This window comes from Carcharhinus amblyrhynchos, chromosome 11 (assembly GCF_965287045.1).
Source record: "Carcharhinus amblyrhynchos chromosome 11, sCarAmb.v2.hapA, whole genome shotgun sequence".
NCBI classification, from domain to species: domain Eukaryota; kingdom Metazoa; phylum Chordata; class Chondrichthyes; order Carcharhiniformes; family Carcharhinidae; genus Carcharhinus; species Carcharhinus amblyrhynchos.
The window spans coordinates 81,897,414-81,915,411 of record NC_137334.1 but is presented as its reverse complement, the minus strand read 5'-3'; the positions used below and the strand labels follow the sequence as shown (position 1 = coordinate 81,915,411).

General features: G+C 47.8%; 1 protein-coding gene across 3 annotated transcripts in view; it reads right to left on the bottom strand.

The window, feature by feature from the left end:
• klhdc3l (kelch domain containing 3-like) overlaps nt 1-17,998 on the bottom strand; it is a 53,522-nt gene that overhangs the window by 23,303 nt on the left and 12,221 nt on the right. For all 3 annotated transcript variants that reach the window (XM_080198304.1, XM_080198306.1, XM_080198307.1), the window contains one exon: nt 10,747-11,153. In XM_080198304.1, coding sequence (XP_080054430.1) covers nt 10,747-10,909 — 163 coding nt within the window. In that variant the 5' untranslated portion in view covers nt 10,910-11,153. The remainder of the gene's footprint in view (nt 1-10,746; nt 11,154-17,998) is intronic.

Below are 17,998 nucleotides of genomic sequence, written 5' to 3'. Positions count from 1 at the left end.
CTTATTGAATGGCAGGGCAGGCTCGAAGGGCTAGATGGCCTACTCCTGCTCCTATTTCTTATGTTCTTATGTTAAGATTTATGACCCCATCACTCCTTCTCTCACCTTCCTTCATTGTCTTCCCCTGGCAAACGTTACAACAGCGCACATCTATTGCTCTTTCATTTTGGATTTCCGCTCCATCTTTGGCCACAAAGCTTCAGCCACCTGAGTACCTCATCCTGGAGAGTTCCACCCAAAGTCCTTCAAAGGGCAATCTTTCACCCCCTGAAAGTCTACCTCCATGTCCATGCCATTTGGTCATGGACTCTAAAGCTTCCCCAACTGCTATGCATAATGATGTTTCTCCCAGAGCCAGGATTCTGATAACAGATCAGGGAGTTATTAAACGCCTCTCAGTGCAAGTAAGTGCAAGAAGACTTTTAGCTGTTTTTGCCGTTTTGTGAAAATTCATAATTCTGGCTATAGCCACTCACAAAGAGAAAATTAACCAGAGCCAAAGAGAAGCTCAAAATGAAGTAAAATAAATGAAAGGGAGAGTCTTTTCCTTGAATTGGTGGTTTACCTGCAATATTAAGCAGCTTGATCGCTCTCCCAAATGACTCAATCCTCTCAAACTTTTGAAATCCGCCCACAGCACTACACCCAGAGGTCGAACTGCATACCGCCGAGTGATCACACCTTAATACCCAGTACACCACAACCCCCCTGGTCACCAACGGTGAGTCAACCTCCCAAAGAGGTAATTCCTGTGGTGTGAACAATTGCTGCATTGATTTGATCTTCAGAGGTAGAAATCTTAGAAGAGATTTATTTCTGTCTGACTGTACCAAGATAAAAGTCTTCAATACTCCCATCTGTACAAAGTTATTAAAATGAGTCACTCTGCGAAACAGCTTCAGCGTCTCACTATTTTGGGACATTTGGACAACGATTTCAGTCTCTTGCTCTGGAAATGAACTAATTTCTAGTTTCCCTTCTGCAAAACAAGTTAATTCACCAGCCACACCTGTTCAGAAAGCATATTTATACCTTTTTCAAGGTAGAGAAAAGCAGAGTTTATAATATTTATAGATTTTTTTTTAAAAGAGTGAGCCATGGATCAGTTGGCACTCTTGCCTCTGAGCCACGAGGTCCCAGGGTTCAAGTCCCACTCTGGGAAGTAAGCACAAAAGTCAAGGCCAACAATCCAGTACATCGCTGAGGGACACCTGCACTGTCTGAGGAGTCCTCTTTCAGAGCAAGCAATGAACTGAGGCGCTGGCTGCCTGTTTAGGTGAAGGATCCAGTCGCACCATTTTGAAGTGGAGGGAAGTAGTTATCCCAGTGAAGAGGCCATTATCTGTCCCTGAATCAACATCACAAAATCAGATTTATCACCTCATTGTTACATTACTGTCTGTGGGAGTTTGCCATTTGCTTTGAGAGGTCTGGTGGCTGTGAGGTACAATTGCAGCTTTTTATAGACTGAAGTTTGTAACGATGGCACGATGGGCTAACACGTTTCACACTCTGTCGTGTGTTGCTCCTGCTGTGTAGCATGCATTATGCCCAGTGTTGTAGTGTCACCAGGCTGGCATTTCCTTTTTAGTAAGAAGTCTCACAATACTGGGTTAAAGTTCAACAGGTTTATTTAATAGTAAACGCGACTAGCTTTCAGGGTTTGCCCTTTTGTCAGGTGACTGGGAGTTCTGATCACAAACAGAGCATATAAAAGCACACACAGTTTACAGAACACTGATTAGAATGCAAGTCTTTACAGCTAATCTCGCATTCTTATCAGCATTCTATAAACTGTGTGTGCCTTTATATGCTCTGTTTGTGATCAGAACTCCCACTCACCCGACAAAGGGGCAAATCCCGAAAGCTACTGGCGTTTACTACCAAATAAACTGGTTGGACTTTAACCTGGTGTGGTGAGACTTCTTACTGTGTTTACCTCAGTCCAACGCCGGCATCTCCACATCATCAGCATTTATGCATAGCCCAGCCACTCTTGGTGATGGATGTTGAAGTTGCCCACCCTAGGGTACCACCCACAGCACTTCTTCCAACTGGAGTGCAACATGAGGAGTACTGATACATCAGCTGAGGAAGGTTTCCTTGCCTATGTTTGACTTGATGCCATGGGACTACATGGGGTCAGGAGCCAATGTAGAGGATTCCCAGGGCAACGCCCCCTCAACTATGTTAACCTCTGTTGGATCTGCCCTGCTTGACGGCAAGGACATACCCAGGGATAGGGATGGTGGCACCTGGATTATTGTCTGTAAGATATAATTTGGTGAGTTTAACTACACCAAGCTGTTGCTGGAGCAGTCAGTGGGTCAGTTCTCCCGAGTATGGCACACAACCCCAGACAAACGTGAGGACGCCTTTATAGCACTAACTGGATGAGGTACGGCTGTCAACATTTCCGGTCTTGGGTGGTCCGTTCAGTTTTTAAAAGCTTTTTTTAAGTTTGTTTATTAGTGTAACAAGGAGGCTTGCATTAACACTGCAATGGAGTTACTGTGAAAATCCCTTAGTCTCCACATTCCGGCACCTGTTCTGGTACACTGATGGAGAATTTAGCATGGGAGGAAACCAGAGCACCCGGAGGAAACCCACACAGACACAGGGAGAATGTGCAGACTCCACTCAGACAGTGACCTGCGGCTGGAATTGAGCCTAAACCCTGCCACTGAGAGGCAGCAGTGCTAACCACTGTGCCACCGTGCCGTCCACTTATTACTTTTTTGACTTTTCTGTAGTGGTTTGGTGCAACTGAGTGGCAGTTAAGGACAGTTAAAAGTCAACCACATTGCGGAGTCAGGAGTCACATGTAGGCCAGACCGGTTAGGGAAGGAAATCTGCCATCCCTAAAGAACATTCAGTGATGTGGAAGTTAGGTGGATGGGTCTTTTTTTTTAAATGACAATCTGATAGTTTCATGGTCACCTTTATTAGATTTTAATTCCAGATTTGTTACTTCATTGAAAGTAAATTCCACCACCTGCCCTGGCGGGATTGAAACCCATGTCCACAGAGGTTAGCCTGTCCCACTGGATTACTAGTTCAGTGACATTACCATCATGCCATCCTGCCCTAGCGCTGCAACTGGAAGCGCACTGAGATATTGGTCACATCTTCCACTGCCGAGTTTCCCATTTTCAGGGGAACTCGCAATTAGTTCCAGGGATCTGTTCAAGTATCCGGCTGGCTGATCCCCACTGGGGTTGGGGGAAGCCTCAGTGAAGCATTCAGCTGCTCTACAGCCCAGAGACTCAAAGGGAACAGGGACAAGCAGAGCTACCCACTGAGCCTGGCAGGACATGAGCCGTACAATCGCCAAAACGAAGAACGAGGCGTGTGTCTGATAATCAGAGCTTCTGGAACGACAAGAGAGCTTCCTGAACAATCAAATCCTGCGGTGAGTGAATAGGAACATAGAAATGCAGAGGACCAGAAAAACCATTCAAGTTTATCGGGTTGGTCATGGTATCTGAATATCCCACCATATCCCTCCAGCAAATTTTTCTGACAGACAACAATCTCTTGGTTCTGCTGATACAATCCACTCCAATTGCATTCCTCGGCAGTCAGTTCCAAACTTGCAAATCCTCTACAGATGGTACAAAGAACAAAAAAAAATTACAGCACAGGAACCGGCCCTTTGGCCTTCCAAGCCTGCACCGACCATACTGTCCAACTTAACTAAAACCCCCTATCCTTCTGGGGACCATATCCCTCTATTCCCATCCTATACATGTATTTGTCAAGACGCCCCTTAAAAGTCACTACTGCATCCGCTTCCACTACCTCCCCCGGCAACGAGTTCCAGGCACCCACTACTCTCTGTGTAAAAAATCTGCCTTGTACATCGCCTTTAAACCTTGACTCTTGTACCTTAAACCTATGCCCCCTAGTAACTGACTCTTCCATCCTGGGAAAAAGGTTCTGACTATCCACTCTGTCCATGCCTCTCATAACCTTGTAGACTTCTATCAGGTCTCCCCTCAATCTCCATTGCTCCAATGAGGACAAACCAAGTTTCTCCAACCTCTCCTCATAGCTAATGCCCTCCATACCAGGCAACATCCTAGTAAATCTTTTCTGTACTCTCTCCAAAGCCTCCAGAACCTTCTGGTAGTGCGGTAACCAGAATTGAACACTATATTCCAAATGCGGCCGAACTAAGGTTCTATAAAGCTGCAACATGACTTGCCAATTTTTAAACTCAATGCCCTGGCCGATGAAGGCAAGCATGCTGTATGCCTTCTTGACTACCCCGTCCACCAACATTGCCACTTTCAGTGACCTGTGCACCTGTACACATAGATCCCTCTGCATATGAATTTTCTTAAGGGTTCTGCCATTTGCTGTATATTTCCTATCTGTATTAGACCTTCCAAAATGCATTACCTCACATTTGTCTGGATTAAACTCCATCTGCCATCTATCCACCCAAGTTTCCAACTGATCTATACCCTGCTGTATCCTCTGACGGTCTTTATCACTATCTGCAAATCTACCAACCTTTGTGTCGTCCGCAAATTTACTAATCAATCCAGTTACATTTTCCTCCAAATCATTTATATGTATTACAGACAGCAAAGGTCCCAGCACTGATCCCCGAGGAACACTACTTATCACAGCCCTGCATTCAGAAACGCACCATTCCACTGATACCCTCTGTCTCCTTTGACCAAGCCAGTTTTAGTTCTCATTTTGGTGATCGTACAGCTCATGTCCTGCCAGTTGAATCTAAGCTGCCTTTTCATCTTCTCTTTAGAAGTTTTGCCTCCCTGTTTGAGAAGCCGTGACTGTGCTAAACACAGCAATACTCATCTCAACTGTGCCACTTTGCATCTTTAACAATTCAATAAGTTTATCCAAGCTTTCTTCTCTGCGCTGTAAACATCAACAGCCTCTGCAACCTTTCCTTGTGCTGAGGTATCTTATAGAAGTCAGGACAGAGGGAGGCCATTCCGCCCATCAAGTCTGCACCAACAATAATCTCACCCAGGCTTTGTCACCGTAACCACGCATATTTACCCTGCTAATCGATGGGTGACATGGCAGCACAATGGTTAGCACTGCTGCCTTAGTGTGCGGTTCGATTCCCAGCTTGGGTCACTGTGTAGAGTTTGTACTTTCTCTCCATGTCTGCGTGGGTTTCCTCAGGGTGCTCCGGTTTCCTCCCACAGTCCAAAGATGTGCAGGTTAGCTGGATTGGCCACGCTAAATTGCCCTTTAGTGTCGGGGGACTAGCTAGGGTAAATGCATGGGGTTATGGGATAGGGATTGCGGTCGGTGTAGACACATTGGCCCGAATAGCCTCCTTCTGCACTGTAGGATTCTATAATAATCCCTTTCACCTACGCATCCTGGGACACTAAGGGACAATTTAGCATGGCCAATCAATTTACCCCCATATTTGTGGATTGTGGGAGGAAACCAGACCACCCGGAGGAAACACAATCAGACGCAGGGAGAATGTGCAAACTCCATACACACCCAAGCCAGGAATCGAACCTGGGTCCCTGGAGCTGTGAGGCAGCAATGCTAACCACTATGCCACTGTGTCACCCACTAATTTAGTTATCCATCTCTTTATTCAGAACAGTAAGGGCGTGGAACGCCCTGCCTGCAACAGTAGTGGACTCACCAACATTAAGGGTATTTAAATGATCATTGGATAAACAAATGGATGATATTGGAACAGTGTAGATTTAGACTGGTTTCACAGGTCAGCGCACCATCAAAGGCCAAAGGCCTGCAATGCGTTGTAATGTTTTATGTTCTATCATTGTAGCACTTCCGCTATCTGGATGTCTTTCTAATAATCTGGCAAATAGAACTGTGTACAGTGCTGCATGTTAGTACAGGACAAGTTACTCTACAATAACGCATTCACTTTAGAAGCAGTTCGGTGAAGGCTCACTGGACTCATTCCTGAGGTAACTTATGAAGAAAGGTTGAACAGATTAACCCTATACTCATCAGCGTATGGAAGATTGAGAGCTGATCTTGTTGAAACATAAAAGTTCTTGAGGGGACTGGATGGTGTGGGCAGCCAGAAGATGTTTCCTTCTGTCAGTGTGTGCATGTGTGTTGGGGAGGGGGTGATTAGGATAAGAGCTAGGGAATATATTAAGACACATTTGAAGAGAAACCTTTTCTCCCAAAGAGTTATTGGTTGTGGAGTTCACTTCCCCAGAAAGTAGGGGAGGCTGGGTCTTTGAATTTATTCAAGGCAGGCTTAGATTTTTGTTAGGCAAGGGTTGAATAGAATAGAATCCCTGCTGTGCATAAGGAGGCCATCTGGCCCATCGAGTCTGCACCGGCCACAATCCCATCCAGACCCTATCCCCGTAACCCTGCATATTTGCCCTACTAATCCTGCTGGCACTAAGGATTAATTTATCACAGCCAATCAACCTAATCTGCGCATCTTTGGACTGTGGGAGGTAACTGGAGCACCCAGAGGAAACCCACGCAGACACGAGGAAAACATGCAACTCCACACACTCACCCAAACCAGGAACTGAACCCGGATCCCTGGGGCTTTGAGGCAGCAGTGCTAACCACTGTGCTGCCCTAAAGGTTATGGAGGGATAATGGGAAAATGGAGCTGAGACCACAGCCAGATCAGCCACAGGCCTCAATTTTATCGATGCGGGAGCGCAACTGGTGGCACCGCAAGCGGATGTGAAATCCGTTCCTGTCCTCCACCGGTTCCCGACACGCTGCCTGGCTCATTACCTGGCAGCCATGAAACGTGCTCATTAGTGGTGGTGGTGGAAAAGCCATAAATCTGGTTGCGGTCTCAGCTCCAGTTTCCCATTATCCCTCCATAACCTTTAGGGCAGCACAGTGGTTAGCACTGCTGCCTCAAAGCTCCAGGGATCCGGGTTCAGTTCCTGGTTTGGGTGAGTGTGTGGAGTTGCATGTTTTCCTCGTGTCTGCGTGGGTTTCCTCTGGGTGCTCCGGTTACCTCCCACAGTCCAAAGATGCGCAGATTAGGTTGATTGGCTGTGATTAATTAATCCTTAGTGCCAGCAGGATTAGTAGGGTAAACCACAAACATATTCCGTCCTGGATTGAGAATGGTGAGAAAACATGAACGCTGCCTGGCTGATTGCACCAAGTGTAAAAACACACGGGGTCATGGAAAATTAAGGACAATGTCATGCTTAATGGGCTTAATCATCCTTTTATTTGTTGATGAGCATGCTTCCAATTCCTGCACGGATCTGCTGACCATAGTGGCGCCATGATGTCAGGATGCGAAACCAACGTTTGCTCGGCGATTTCACACAATCAGCTGCTCGCCTGACGGGCCGGGTGAAATTCCGGCTACAATCTGATTGAATGGTGGAAAAGGCTCAAAAGGTCTACTCCTGCCCCTATGTACAAACCAAGAGTGATGCCTGTCCTATCTATTGCTCTGGCTATGGCCCAAGACATCCTTAGATTCCTTCACTATTTCATGTTCGCTTGTTTCAGCAATGTATCCCAACAAAAACGTCAAATCCCTCTAGTGGATCCAGCTCAATACAATTATATCAGTTAGCATGCGACATCCATGCTTACTAGCTTTTCCTATTCTCATGACTGTGCCTTTCTCCACAATAAATAGCATTTATCACTTGTCATTTCAGTTCCTCTATCCAAACTGATCCCTCTGTATTCATCTTGTGTCTGGTTATTTGTAGCCCCTCCCACCTTAGCACTGAGCTTTAACTCTCTTCCTCCAAGAGAAGAACACCGAAAACTAACAGACTGATCCACTGATTGGGGCAGCATGGCGGCACAGTGGTTAGCACTGCTGCCTCACAGCGCCAGGGACCCAACTTTGATCCCCGGCTTAAGTCACTGTCTGTGCGGAGTCTGCACATTCTCCCCTGCGTAGATTTCCTCTGGGTGCTCCAGTTTCCTCCCACAATCCAAAAGATGTGCTGGTTGGGTGCGCTGGCCTCACTGTAACCGAACAGGCGCTGGCGTGTGGCAAGCAGGGGATTTTCACAGTAACTTCATTGCAGTATTAATGTAAGCCTACTTGTGACACTAATAAATAAGCTTTTAAAAGTTACTTGACTGGTTACCTTCTTCCAAACTGATCCAGCTCCACGTGTCGCCCGGCACCCTTTGCTTCCTCAGCCTCAGCTACTCAATCTGTACCACGTGCGGGACAATCTCAGATACAACACTGCTTTCAATGAAATCTGAATGAGCAACAGACACTGCATTTGGCCTTTCCTCCAGTTTGTTATCTCCTTGAAAAAATGTTCTACTGAGACTTTGCCAGATTTCAGATCACTGCCACTCCTCTCAAGCAAACTTCATAGAGCTTTGTCGAGATGATCTAGCCATAACTCCACCCCTAAGTTCTGTATTTCTTCAGATGGTTCTCAGCTCATTCCTTCTGATTGTCCTCCCATGTACGTTCCCTATCACGTCATTCTCTGGGTCGCCTCCTGAACCTCTTTTTGAAGGTTTGAATTATAGGAGAGGCGGGCCTTTTTTCTCTGGGGTGTAGGAGGATGGCAGGGTGGGTACAATTACAACATTTAAAATACATCTGGACAGGTACATGGATGGGAAAGGTTCAGAGGAATACGGGCCAAATGCAGACAAATAGTTCAGTTTCCGAAACCTGGTCAGCACGGATGAGTTGGGCTGAAGGGCCTGATTCTGTGCTGTATATCCCTATGACTCAAGGTGGCGTTTCAATTCTTTTCCCCTAATCCCAGGCACAGTCCTGGTGTTTAGGAATTTCCTAAGGATACCCACCAGAATGTGTCCTGTTTCATTAGTGACTGCCATGAGGATTCTCACATGAAGTGTGTGACAAATTTGTCCATATCAACACTTTCACTTTGAAATAATGTGACAATCTTATGCCACTCCAGCAGTTTTTGTTCCCCAAAGTTGTGCATTTTAAATGGTTTTAATGGCCCTTAGTTGTCTTAGTCCCAGTCCCTGGTAATCACAGCCTCTCGATGTCCAGCTGCCTCAGCTGATTTGCTTATCCAGTCTGTTGCAGTTGAGTAAAGTTTATTTATTAGTCACAAGTAACGTTTACATTAACACTGCAATGAAGTTACTGCGAAATTCCCACACTCCGGCACCTGTTCGGGTCAATGAACCTAACCAGCATGCCTTTCAGAATGTGGGAGGAAACTGGAGCACCTGGAGGAAGCCCATGCAGACACAGGGAGAATGTGCAAATTGTACACAGACAGTGACCCAAGCTAGGAATCGGACTCAGGTCCCTGGCATTTTGAAGCTGCAGTGCTAACCACTGGGCTACCGTGCTGTAATAGTTGACTATTAAGCAGGTAACAAAAAAAAATGTTCTGAATCTATTAGCTAACAGCAATCTTCTTTCTCATTCCTTAATAAGTTACATCCATTTATTCCACACACCTTCCACATTCAAAACTGTCTCAGTGACTGGGCAAAGTTTTCTCCCCACTGATTTCCTGCCTGATTAAAGCGCAGAGATCAACGTGGCTATATTGCACGCGTTTCACTAAGTGCACATTTCAGCAGGTGAGTTCTGCAGCATCTGAAATGTCTGGGGATTGAGGAGCTGCCGACTAAAGACGATTTGAAAAAAAATGTTGTCAGTAAACCAGGCACTGGTTCCAGTAGCTACAGCAGGAAAAAGCAACTGAGGAAGAAAAGGAGAGGGGGGCGGGGGGCAAATGGAGCAGGATAAATTCCGCAACTGTGAAACTTTAAAGGGCCGGCGGAGAATGATCAAGCCATTTGCCTCCTAAAGGAACGTGCATTTTTTCAGAATTATTCTCCTTAGCAAGATCTGAACTTACAAAATTAGAGTGTCTCAATACACATTGAATTTTCTATCATTTAGTTATAAAGAACCCCTAAGTTTTCCACTTCCGCGCTCCACTCTATTCCCCCCATTTTCAATTTGCAGTCAGAGTGCACATTGGCACTACTGCCTCACAGCACCAGGGTCCCAAGTTCAATTCTCACCTCGGGTCAACGTCTGTGTGGAGTTTGCACTTGCTCCTCGTGGGTTGCCTCTGGGTGCTCTGGTTTCCTTCCGCAGTCCAAAGATGTGCAGGTTAGGTAGATCGGCTATGTTAAAATGACCCAGCTGTCAGGGGAAATAGCAGGGTAAATGTGTGGGGTTATGGGAATAGGGCCTGGGTGGGATTGTGGTCGGTACAGACTTGATGGACTGGATGGCCTCCTTCTGTACTATAGGGATGCTATGAACCCAGCCACAGCTCTCCATGTCTCTGGCGCGTTTTTCCAAAATTCTCCTTCTTTTAGTCCCACTGCCACTTGGGACATCCCAAACAGGACGAGGAATTCAATCTTCAGCAGCTACTTGTCTCCTGTTTCAGAATCCTTTCGACTCACATCACTCCAACCCCATAGTGTGGTGAAGACTGAATTATTAAATGATTTCAAGGAGGAGACAGATATATTTCTGATTCAAAAAGACAGGTTAAAGGGAATTGGGGAAGAGGTAGGGAGCTGGATTTGAGACTAGGGAGAGATCAGCCACGATCTGATTGAATGGTGGAGCAGGCTTGAAGGGCTGAATTTGCCAACTTCTGTTCCTGATTCCTGCATTCCTCACCTCAGGTCAGGTCAGGTCAGGTCTGACCTCAAGCAACTAGTGTGAATAAGTTACATTAATCCTTATTCAGGTGCCATTAGCTAAAATTTGATCATGATAACACGTCACAAGAAAGAGCCAATGGAAACCTGGCATCTTACCAATGTTGTACCTCCAAAAGTCCTTCAGCCCATTTTGCCTCCGACCGCCATAAAGATAGACATATCCCTCATAGGTGCAGCAGCCATGCTTGTATCGTTCCACCGGTGCTGCTCTCGACTGGGGGAGCTGCCTCCACACAGGCTGCCCAATTCCTTTATGCATAACGTTCTTGTCACAACCAGGTTATTTCCCAAATGGCCAGCAGCTGGTGAACCACCATGCTGCTTTGCCCCAGAAGCCAGCACTCAAAATTCAGCCAAAACCGTATGGATGAACGTCACAGGATGCTCTAGGAATAGCAGCAGGAGGTTACCAATCATTTCTCGCTCGGGGTGCAGAACACAAGCTGAAACTCTCAAATTACAAAGCAGAAAATGCTGGAAACGCGCAGCAATCGTGGCAGCACCTGTGGAGAGAAAAACAGTGTCAATGCTTCATGCGTGAGACTTTAATCAGCGATTGGTTAAAACATTCAAGAGTAAACTCAGAGATGATGGATTTTGTAGATGTTACGAAATCCTGAACGACAAAGTTACAACGATCTCAATGAAACACATCTGAAATGCGTACCAATTTACTGACACATGTCCTGGCATGGGGTGGCACAGTAGTTCACACTGCTGCCTCACAGCACCAGGGACCAACTGCAGCCTTGGGTGATTATCAGTGTGGAATTTGAACGTTTTTGCTGTGTCTGCGTGGGTCTCCACCCTCAGTCCATAGGAATTGGGATGGCTTGTTGAAGTTGTACAAGACATTGGTAAAACTACATTTCTAGTTATCCTATTATAGAAAGGATATTACTAAACTAGAAGGAGTGCAGGAAAGATTTACTAAGATGCTACCGAAACTTGATGGTTTGAGTCATAAGGGGAGGCTGGATTGATTGGGACCCTTTTTCTCTGGAGCATAGAAGACTGAGGGGTGATCTTATAGAGGTCTATAAAATAATGAGTGGCATAGATCAGCTAGATAGTCAATATCTTTCCCCAAAGATAAGGTAGTCTAAAACTAGAGGGCATTGGTTTAAGGTGAGAGGGAAGGGACACAAAAGTGTTCAGAGGGGCAATTTTTTTCAGAAAGAAATCCCACAGCACCAGCTGAAAGTCCAGACAGGTTTATTTGTAGCAAAAGCCACAAGCTAACTCCCAGCCACCTGACGAAGGGACAGGCTATCCCGAAAGCTTGCGGCTTTTGCCACAAATAAACCTGTTTGGACTTTAAGCTGGTGTTGTGGGATTTTTTTCACACAGAGTGTGGTGAGTATCTGGAACAAGCTGCCAGAGGTAGTAGAAGAGGCGGGTACAATTTTGTCCTTTGAAAAACATTTAGACAGTTACATGGGTAAGATGGGTTTAGAGGGACATGGGCCAAATGCGGGCAATTGGGATTAGTTTAGGGGTTTTAAAAAAAAAAGGGTGGCATGGACAAACTAGGCCGAAAGGCCTGTTTCCATGCTGTAAAAATCTATGACTCTGTGCGGGTTAGGTGGATTAGCCATTGTAAATGTGTGGGGTTATGGGGACAAAAGTAGTTAAAGTTTATTTATTTGTTACATGTAGGCTTACATTAACATTGCAATGAAGTTACGTGAAAACTCCAGCGCCTGTTCGGGTACACGGAGGGAGAGTTTAGCTTGGCCAATGCACCTAACCAATACGTCTTTGGATTGTGGGAGCAAACTGGAGCACCTGGAGGAAAACTACACGGACACGGAGAAAACATGCAGACTCCGTGCAGACAGTGACCCAAGCTGGGAATTGAACCGGGGTCCCTGGTGCTGTGAAGCAGCAGTGCTAACTACTGTGCCATCACTCTGCTTCAGGGCAACGGAGAGCTGACTCTGTCAGAGAGTCAGTGCAAACTCGATGGGCTGAATTACCTCCTTCTGTATTGTGGGGATTCTATGGTCCCCACATTTTGACTGTTGGAAGTTACTTATGTTGCCTTCAACTGAAACCTTAAGAGTTCATAGGATCTGCAAAGAGTCAAGCATGCTGAACAAAGCCTGTCTTATCTTCTTAGTTAAAAAAAACCAGATCGACCCGCAGCGACTTGCCTTTGTATCGGCACCTTCCATTTTATCACCAAGATGTTGTTTCTGATCTCTATACACCTCTTCCTCCCACCTGATAGTCCGTGTGTATTGTATGAACACAACACGTGACTCAGATTCAATTCATGGCATCTTAAACGGCAAAGTCCCTTTAAAAAATAGCTGAAATCACAAAAATCTAGTGACTAAGGCTGAAAGCCCATCTGGGTACTTTAAGGAAGGAAATCTGCCACCTTTACCTAATCTGGCCTCTATATGGGCCCACAGCAACGCGGTCGATTCTTAACTGCCCCTCTGAAATGGCCTTGCAAGCCACTCGGCCCAAGGGCAACCAAGGATAGGCAATAATCATTGGCCCAGCCAGTGAAACCTACATCAAATGAGTGAATACGAAAAGTATTTACTTTGGGCCTCTCTAGAAATTGGGTGGAGGGGAAGAGAGGAACTTTACCAGCCAAGCAGTTGCCCAGATATAAATGTTAACGGCCAAAATTATGAGCACGTGTACAACCTCTGACCTCTGACCTCCTAGCAGAGGGAATTCAGATGAGCAGTTTGACACAGCTAGCTTAGGTCTTTGCCAGTTTCCAAGGCTGGCTTCACAGGGTGGAGGCGGTAGGCTTCATGGGGGGGGGGGGTGAGGGGGTGAGGGGGGGGGGTGGGGTAAGAGGGATGGGTGAGGCTGGCTTCACAGGGTGGGGGTGGAGTGGGAGGGAGGCTGGCTTCACAGGGTGGAGGCGGTAGGCTTCATGGGGGGGGGGGGTGGGGTAAGAGGGATGGGTGAGGCTGGCTTCACAGGTTTGGGGGGGAGGGGTGGTAGTGGGGGAGGCTGGCTTCACAGGGTGGGGGGGATAGTGGGGGGGAGGCTGGCTTCACAGGGTGGGGGGGATAGTGGGGGGGAGGCTGGCTTCACAGGGTGGGGGGGGGATAGTGGGGGGGAGGCTGGCTTCACAGGGTGGGGGGGATAGTGGGGGGGAGGCTGGCTTCACAGGGTGGGGGGGGGATAGTGGGGGGGAGGCTGGCTTCACAGGGTGGGGGGGGGATAGTGGGGGGGAGGCTGGCTTCACAGGGTGGGGGGGGATAGTGGGGGGGAGGCTGGCTTCACAGGGTGGGGGGGGGATAGTGGGGGGGAGGCTGGCTTCACAGGGTGGGGGGGATAGTGGGGGGAGGCTGGCTTCACAGGGTGGGGGGGATAGTGGGGGGGAGGCTGGCTTCACAGGGTGGGGGGGGGATAGTGGGGGGGAGGCTGGCTTCACAGGGTGGGGGGGGGATAGTGGGGGGGAGGCTGGCTTCACAGGGTGGGGGGGATAGTGGGGGGGAGGCTGGCTTCACAGGGTGGGGGGAATAGTGGGGGGGAGGCTGGCTTCACAGGGTGGGGGGATAGTGGGGGGGAGGCTGGCTTCACAGGGTGGGGGGGATAGTGGGGGGGGGGAGGCTGGCTTCACAGGGTGGGGGGGATAGTGGGGGGGAGGCTGGCTTCACAGGGTGGGGGGGGGATAGTGGTGGGGAGGCTGGCTTCACAGGGTGGGGGGGATAGTCGGGGGGAGGCTGGCTTCACAGGGTGGGGGGGGGGATAGTGGGGGGGAGGCTGGCTTCACAGGGTGGGGGGGGGATAGTGGGGGGGAGGCTGGCTTCACAGGGTGGGGTGGAGTGGGGGGGGAGGCTGGCTTCACAGGGTGGAGGGGGGAGTGGGGGGAGGCTGGCTTCACAGGGTGGAGGGGGGAGTGGGGGGAGGCTGGCTTCACAGGGTGGGGGGGAGATAGTGGGGGAGGCTGGCTTCACAGGGTGGGGGGGATAGTGGGGGGGAGGCTGGCTTCACAGGGTGGGGGGGATAGTGGGGGGGGAGGCTGGCTTCACAGGGTGGGGGGGATAGTGGGGGAGGCTGGCTTCACAGGGTGGGGGGGGTTAGTGGGGAAGCACGCACACGGTGACAGATCAGCCACTGACCCCTTCAAACTGCCATCGATTCACAGCATTCTCCCCACATTCTAGAACTTTCCAATTTTGAACGCCTGTGTTCCGGCCTCTCAATCTCATCTGCAGAGGAAATTCTCAAAGCTGTGGAAAAGAATGAGGCCATCTGATCCACAGTGACCGCGCTGATATTTTGGTACGGGTGTCCAATTAGTCCCACTCGCCAATGCTTAATGTTGATTTATTAGTGTAACAATTAGGCGTATACTAACACTGCAATGAAGTTACTGTGAAAATCCCCTTGTTGCCATACTCCGGCGCCTGTTCGGGTACACTGAGGGAGAATTTAGCACAGCCAATGCATCGAACCAACATGTCATTCGGACTGTGGGAGGAAACTGGAGAACCCAGGAGGAAATACATGGGGAGAACGTGCAAACTCCACACAGAGTGACTCAAGTCGGGAATCGAACCCAGGTCCCTGGTGCTGTGAGGCGGCAGTGCGAACTACTGTGCCACCCTAAGTCAGTACCCGTGGCTTTTTCCCCCTTCACCTATGCATTGAATTCTCAGTTGAAAGTTCCTATTGAATCTGCTTCCAGCAGCTTTTAGGTAGCACATTTCAAATCACAACAACTCACTGTGTAAAATAATGTCCTCACATTGTTTCTGCCAATTACCTTCAATCTGCGGCTCCTGGTTACCAATCCTTCTGCCACTGGATTCAGTTTTGTCATACCTGCTCTATCAAACCATTTGTGATTTTGAACACTTCTACCAAAAGCCTCCCCTGCTTTTTCTCAGTCATTTTACACAAGTCCCCTCAACCCTGACACCGTTCTCATTAACTCTTCCGTACCAAACCCAAGCTCTCGAAACACCCTTTCTAAAATGCAGTGCTCAGAACTGTACACGCTGCCAGTGCACGATAAAGATACTTTTGTCCCCAATTTCTGAATTAACAAACCCAAGCATCCCATATACTTTATTTTGCCAGACTTCTCAGCATGCCCTGCTACATTTGAAAAATACTGAGGTTTGGAGTTACCTCTGATTTTTACTGCTTTGACAATGGTCAATGTGCCTCTAGCTACCTCAGTGCTAATCCCTGCAATTCCATCCCTAAATGACAAGTAAGGTTTGTCAACCATTCCTAAATGGTTGTCAGACTATCAGATTCACCATCAGACTCTCCTAATGGTTATTGGGTGGCACTGGTGCCCCACAGTGCCAGGGGCTGGGTTTGATTCCAGCTTTGGGTCACTGTCTGTGGAGTCTGCACGTTCTCCCCGTCTTGTGGGTTTCCTCCGGGTGCTCCGGTTTCCCCCCACACTCCAAAGGTGTGCAGGTTAGGTGGACTGGCCATGCTAATTTTCCCCTTAGTGTCCCAAGATGTGTAGCTTATGGGGATTACCGGGGTAAACACTTGAGAGTTACGGGGATGGGGCCTGGCTAAGATGCTCTGTTGGAGGGTCAGTGCAGACTTGATGGGCTGAACAGTCTGCCTCTGCAGTGTGGGGATCTGGTGAAAGCAATCTGGGAGATTTTAAAATGACAATTCTGTGATTCGATTCTGTAACTTGTGGTCCCTGGCCACAGCCCATTCATGAATGGTGATAATTGCACTTGCAGCAACCGACCTGGTGCAGCACGATAACATAGATCCTAAACGACATGAACATGCACACACACTGCTCATCAACATTGCTGCCTGTTCTTTCCCCAGTAAGAAGTCTCACAACACAAGGTTAAAGTCCAACAGGTTTACTTGGTAGCAAAATCCACTAGCTTTTGGAGCGCTACCCCTTCGCCATTGTGACTAGAACTCCCATTCACCTGAAGGGGCAGCGCTCCGAAACCTAATGGATTTTGCTACCAAATAAATCTGTTGGTCTTTAACATGGTGCTGTGAGACTTCTTACTGTGTTTACCCCAGTCCAACACTGGCATCTCCACATCATGTTCTCTCCCCGCCAGCGCTGTCTGTACTTCCAGTTGAGAAGAAGGATTTTGAATCAGAAGCAAAGGGTAACTGTTGGAATTTTCGACTGCCTTTGCTTAGAAAATTCACAGCATGCAGTGACCAGCCTAAAAATGCTTAGCCAAGTGGCTGCAAGGAAGGCCCAGGATTCAAGGTAAGAGGGAGCACTGTTGCCTGCTTTGCAACTGGGTTATGAAAATTACCACTACAACTCTCACCAATTCTTACAGATGCACCACAGAAAGTATCTTTTCCAGATATATCACTCCTCCTCTGTCCAAGACCACAAGGGTTGTGAACATAGCCCTGTCCATCACACAAACCACCCACCCATCCATTGACACTGTCTACACTTCCCGCAGCCTCGCATGGATCCCACGCACCCTGAACACCTTCTTCAGTTGGGAAAAAGATACACAAGTCTGAGATCACGTACCAACTAACTCAAAAACAGTATCTTCCCTGCTGCCATCAGACTTTTGATTGGACCTACCATATATTAAGTTGATCTTTCTCTACACCCTAGCTTTAACTGTAACACTACATTCTGCACTCCCCCTTCCTTCTTCCCTACGTACTGTATAAGCGGTATGTTTTGTCTGCAAAGCGCACAAGAAACAATACTTCTCACTGAATCCAAATGCACGTGACAATAGTAAATCACTTTGTCCGAAGATAGTGTAATCAGTGATTTCACAACTTTCTGTTTGTGAAGTCGCTTTAATGCTCTTGAAAAAATGTTTGACTTGACAAGAGCTAAAACATGTGTGAAATGGGTAGCAACCAAGGAGGAAATAATGACCCAGGCCCTGTTTAAAGCCTGGGCCTTTTTTAGGCCTGTCCCCGAAGGTTGAGTATGTTACTTCAACCCTGAAGAGACGGTGAATGGGAAGGAGTCACTGATTTTCTTTACTCCAGTTGATTTATTGATTTTGTTGTTTAATTTGCTTTCTTCTCATCACGGGACCTCAAATGCAACTCGGGGAAGAATCTAGAATTCAACATTGCAAAGGCCAAACAAAAGAGCCACTTTCGTCCAAAAAAACTTGCATCTGGGAGAGTTGCCAAAGGAAATGTGATGAGTTGACGGGATGGACAGGAAGTTGGGACAGTGAAGAAACTCCCCTCCTTGTGTCATCCAGTCAGCTGTAGCCTCAATTCTGTCACTGCCTCCTGGATTATGCCCAGCCAGAGTTGGCAACCCTAAGCAAAAACTGGGCGCACCTTCAAACTATGCAGGTTTCTAACCACGCTATCAGGTGGGAGAATCTCATTCCCATCAACACCAAAGACAGTTGGA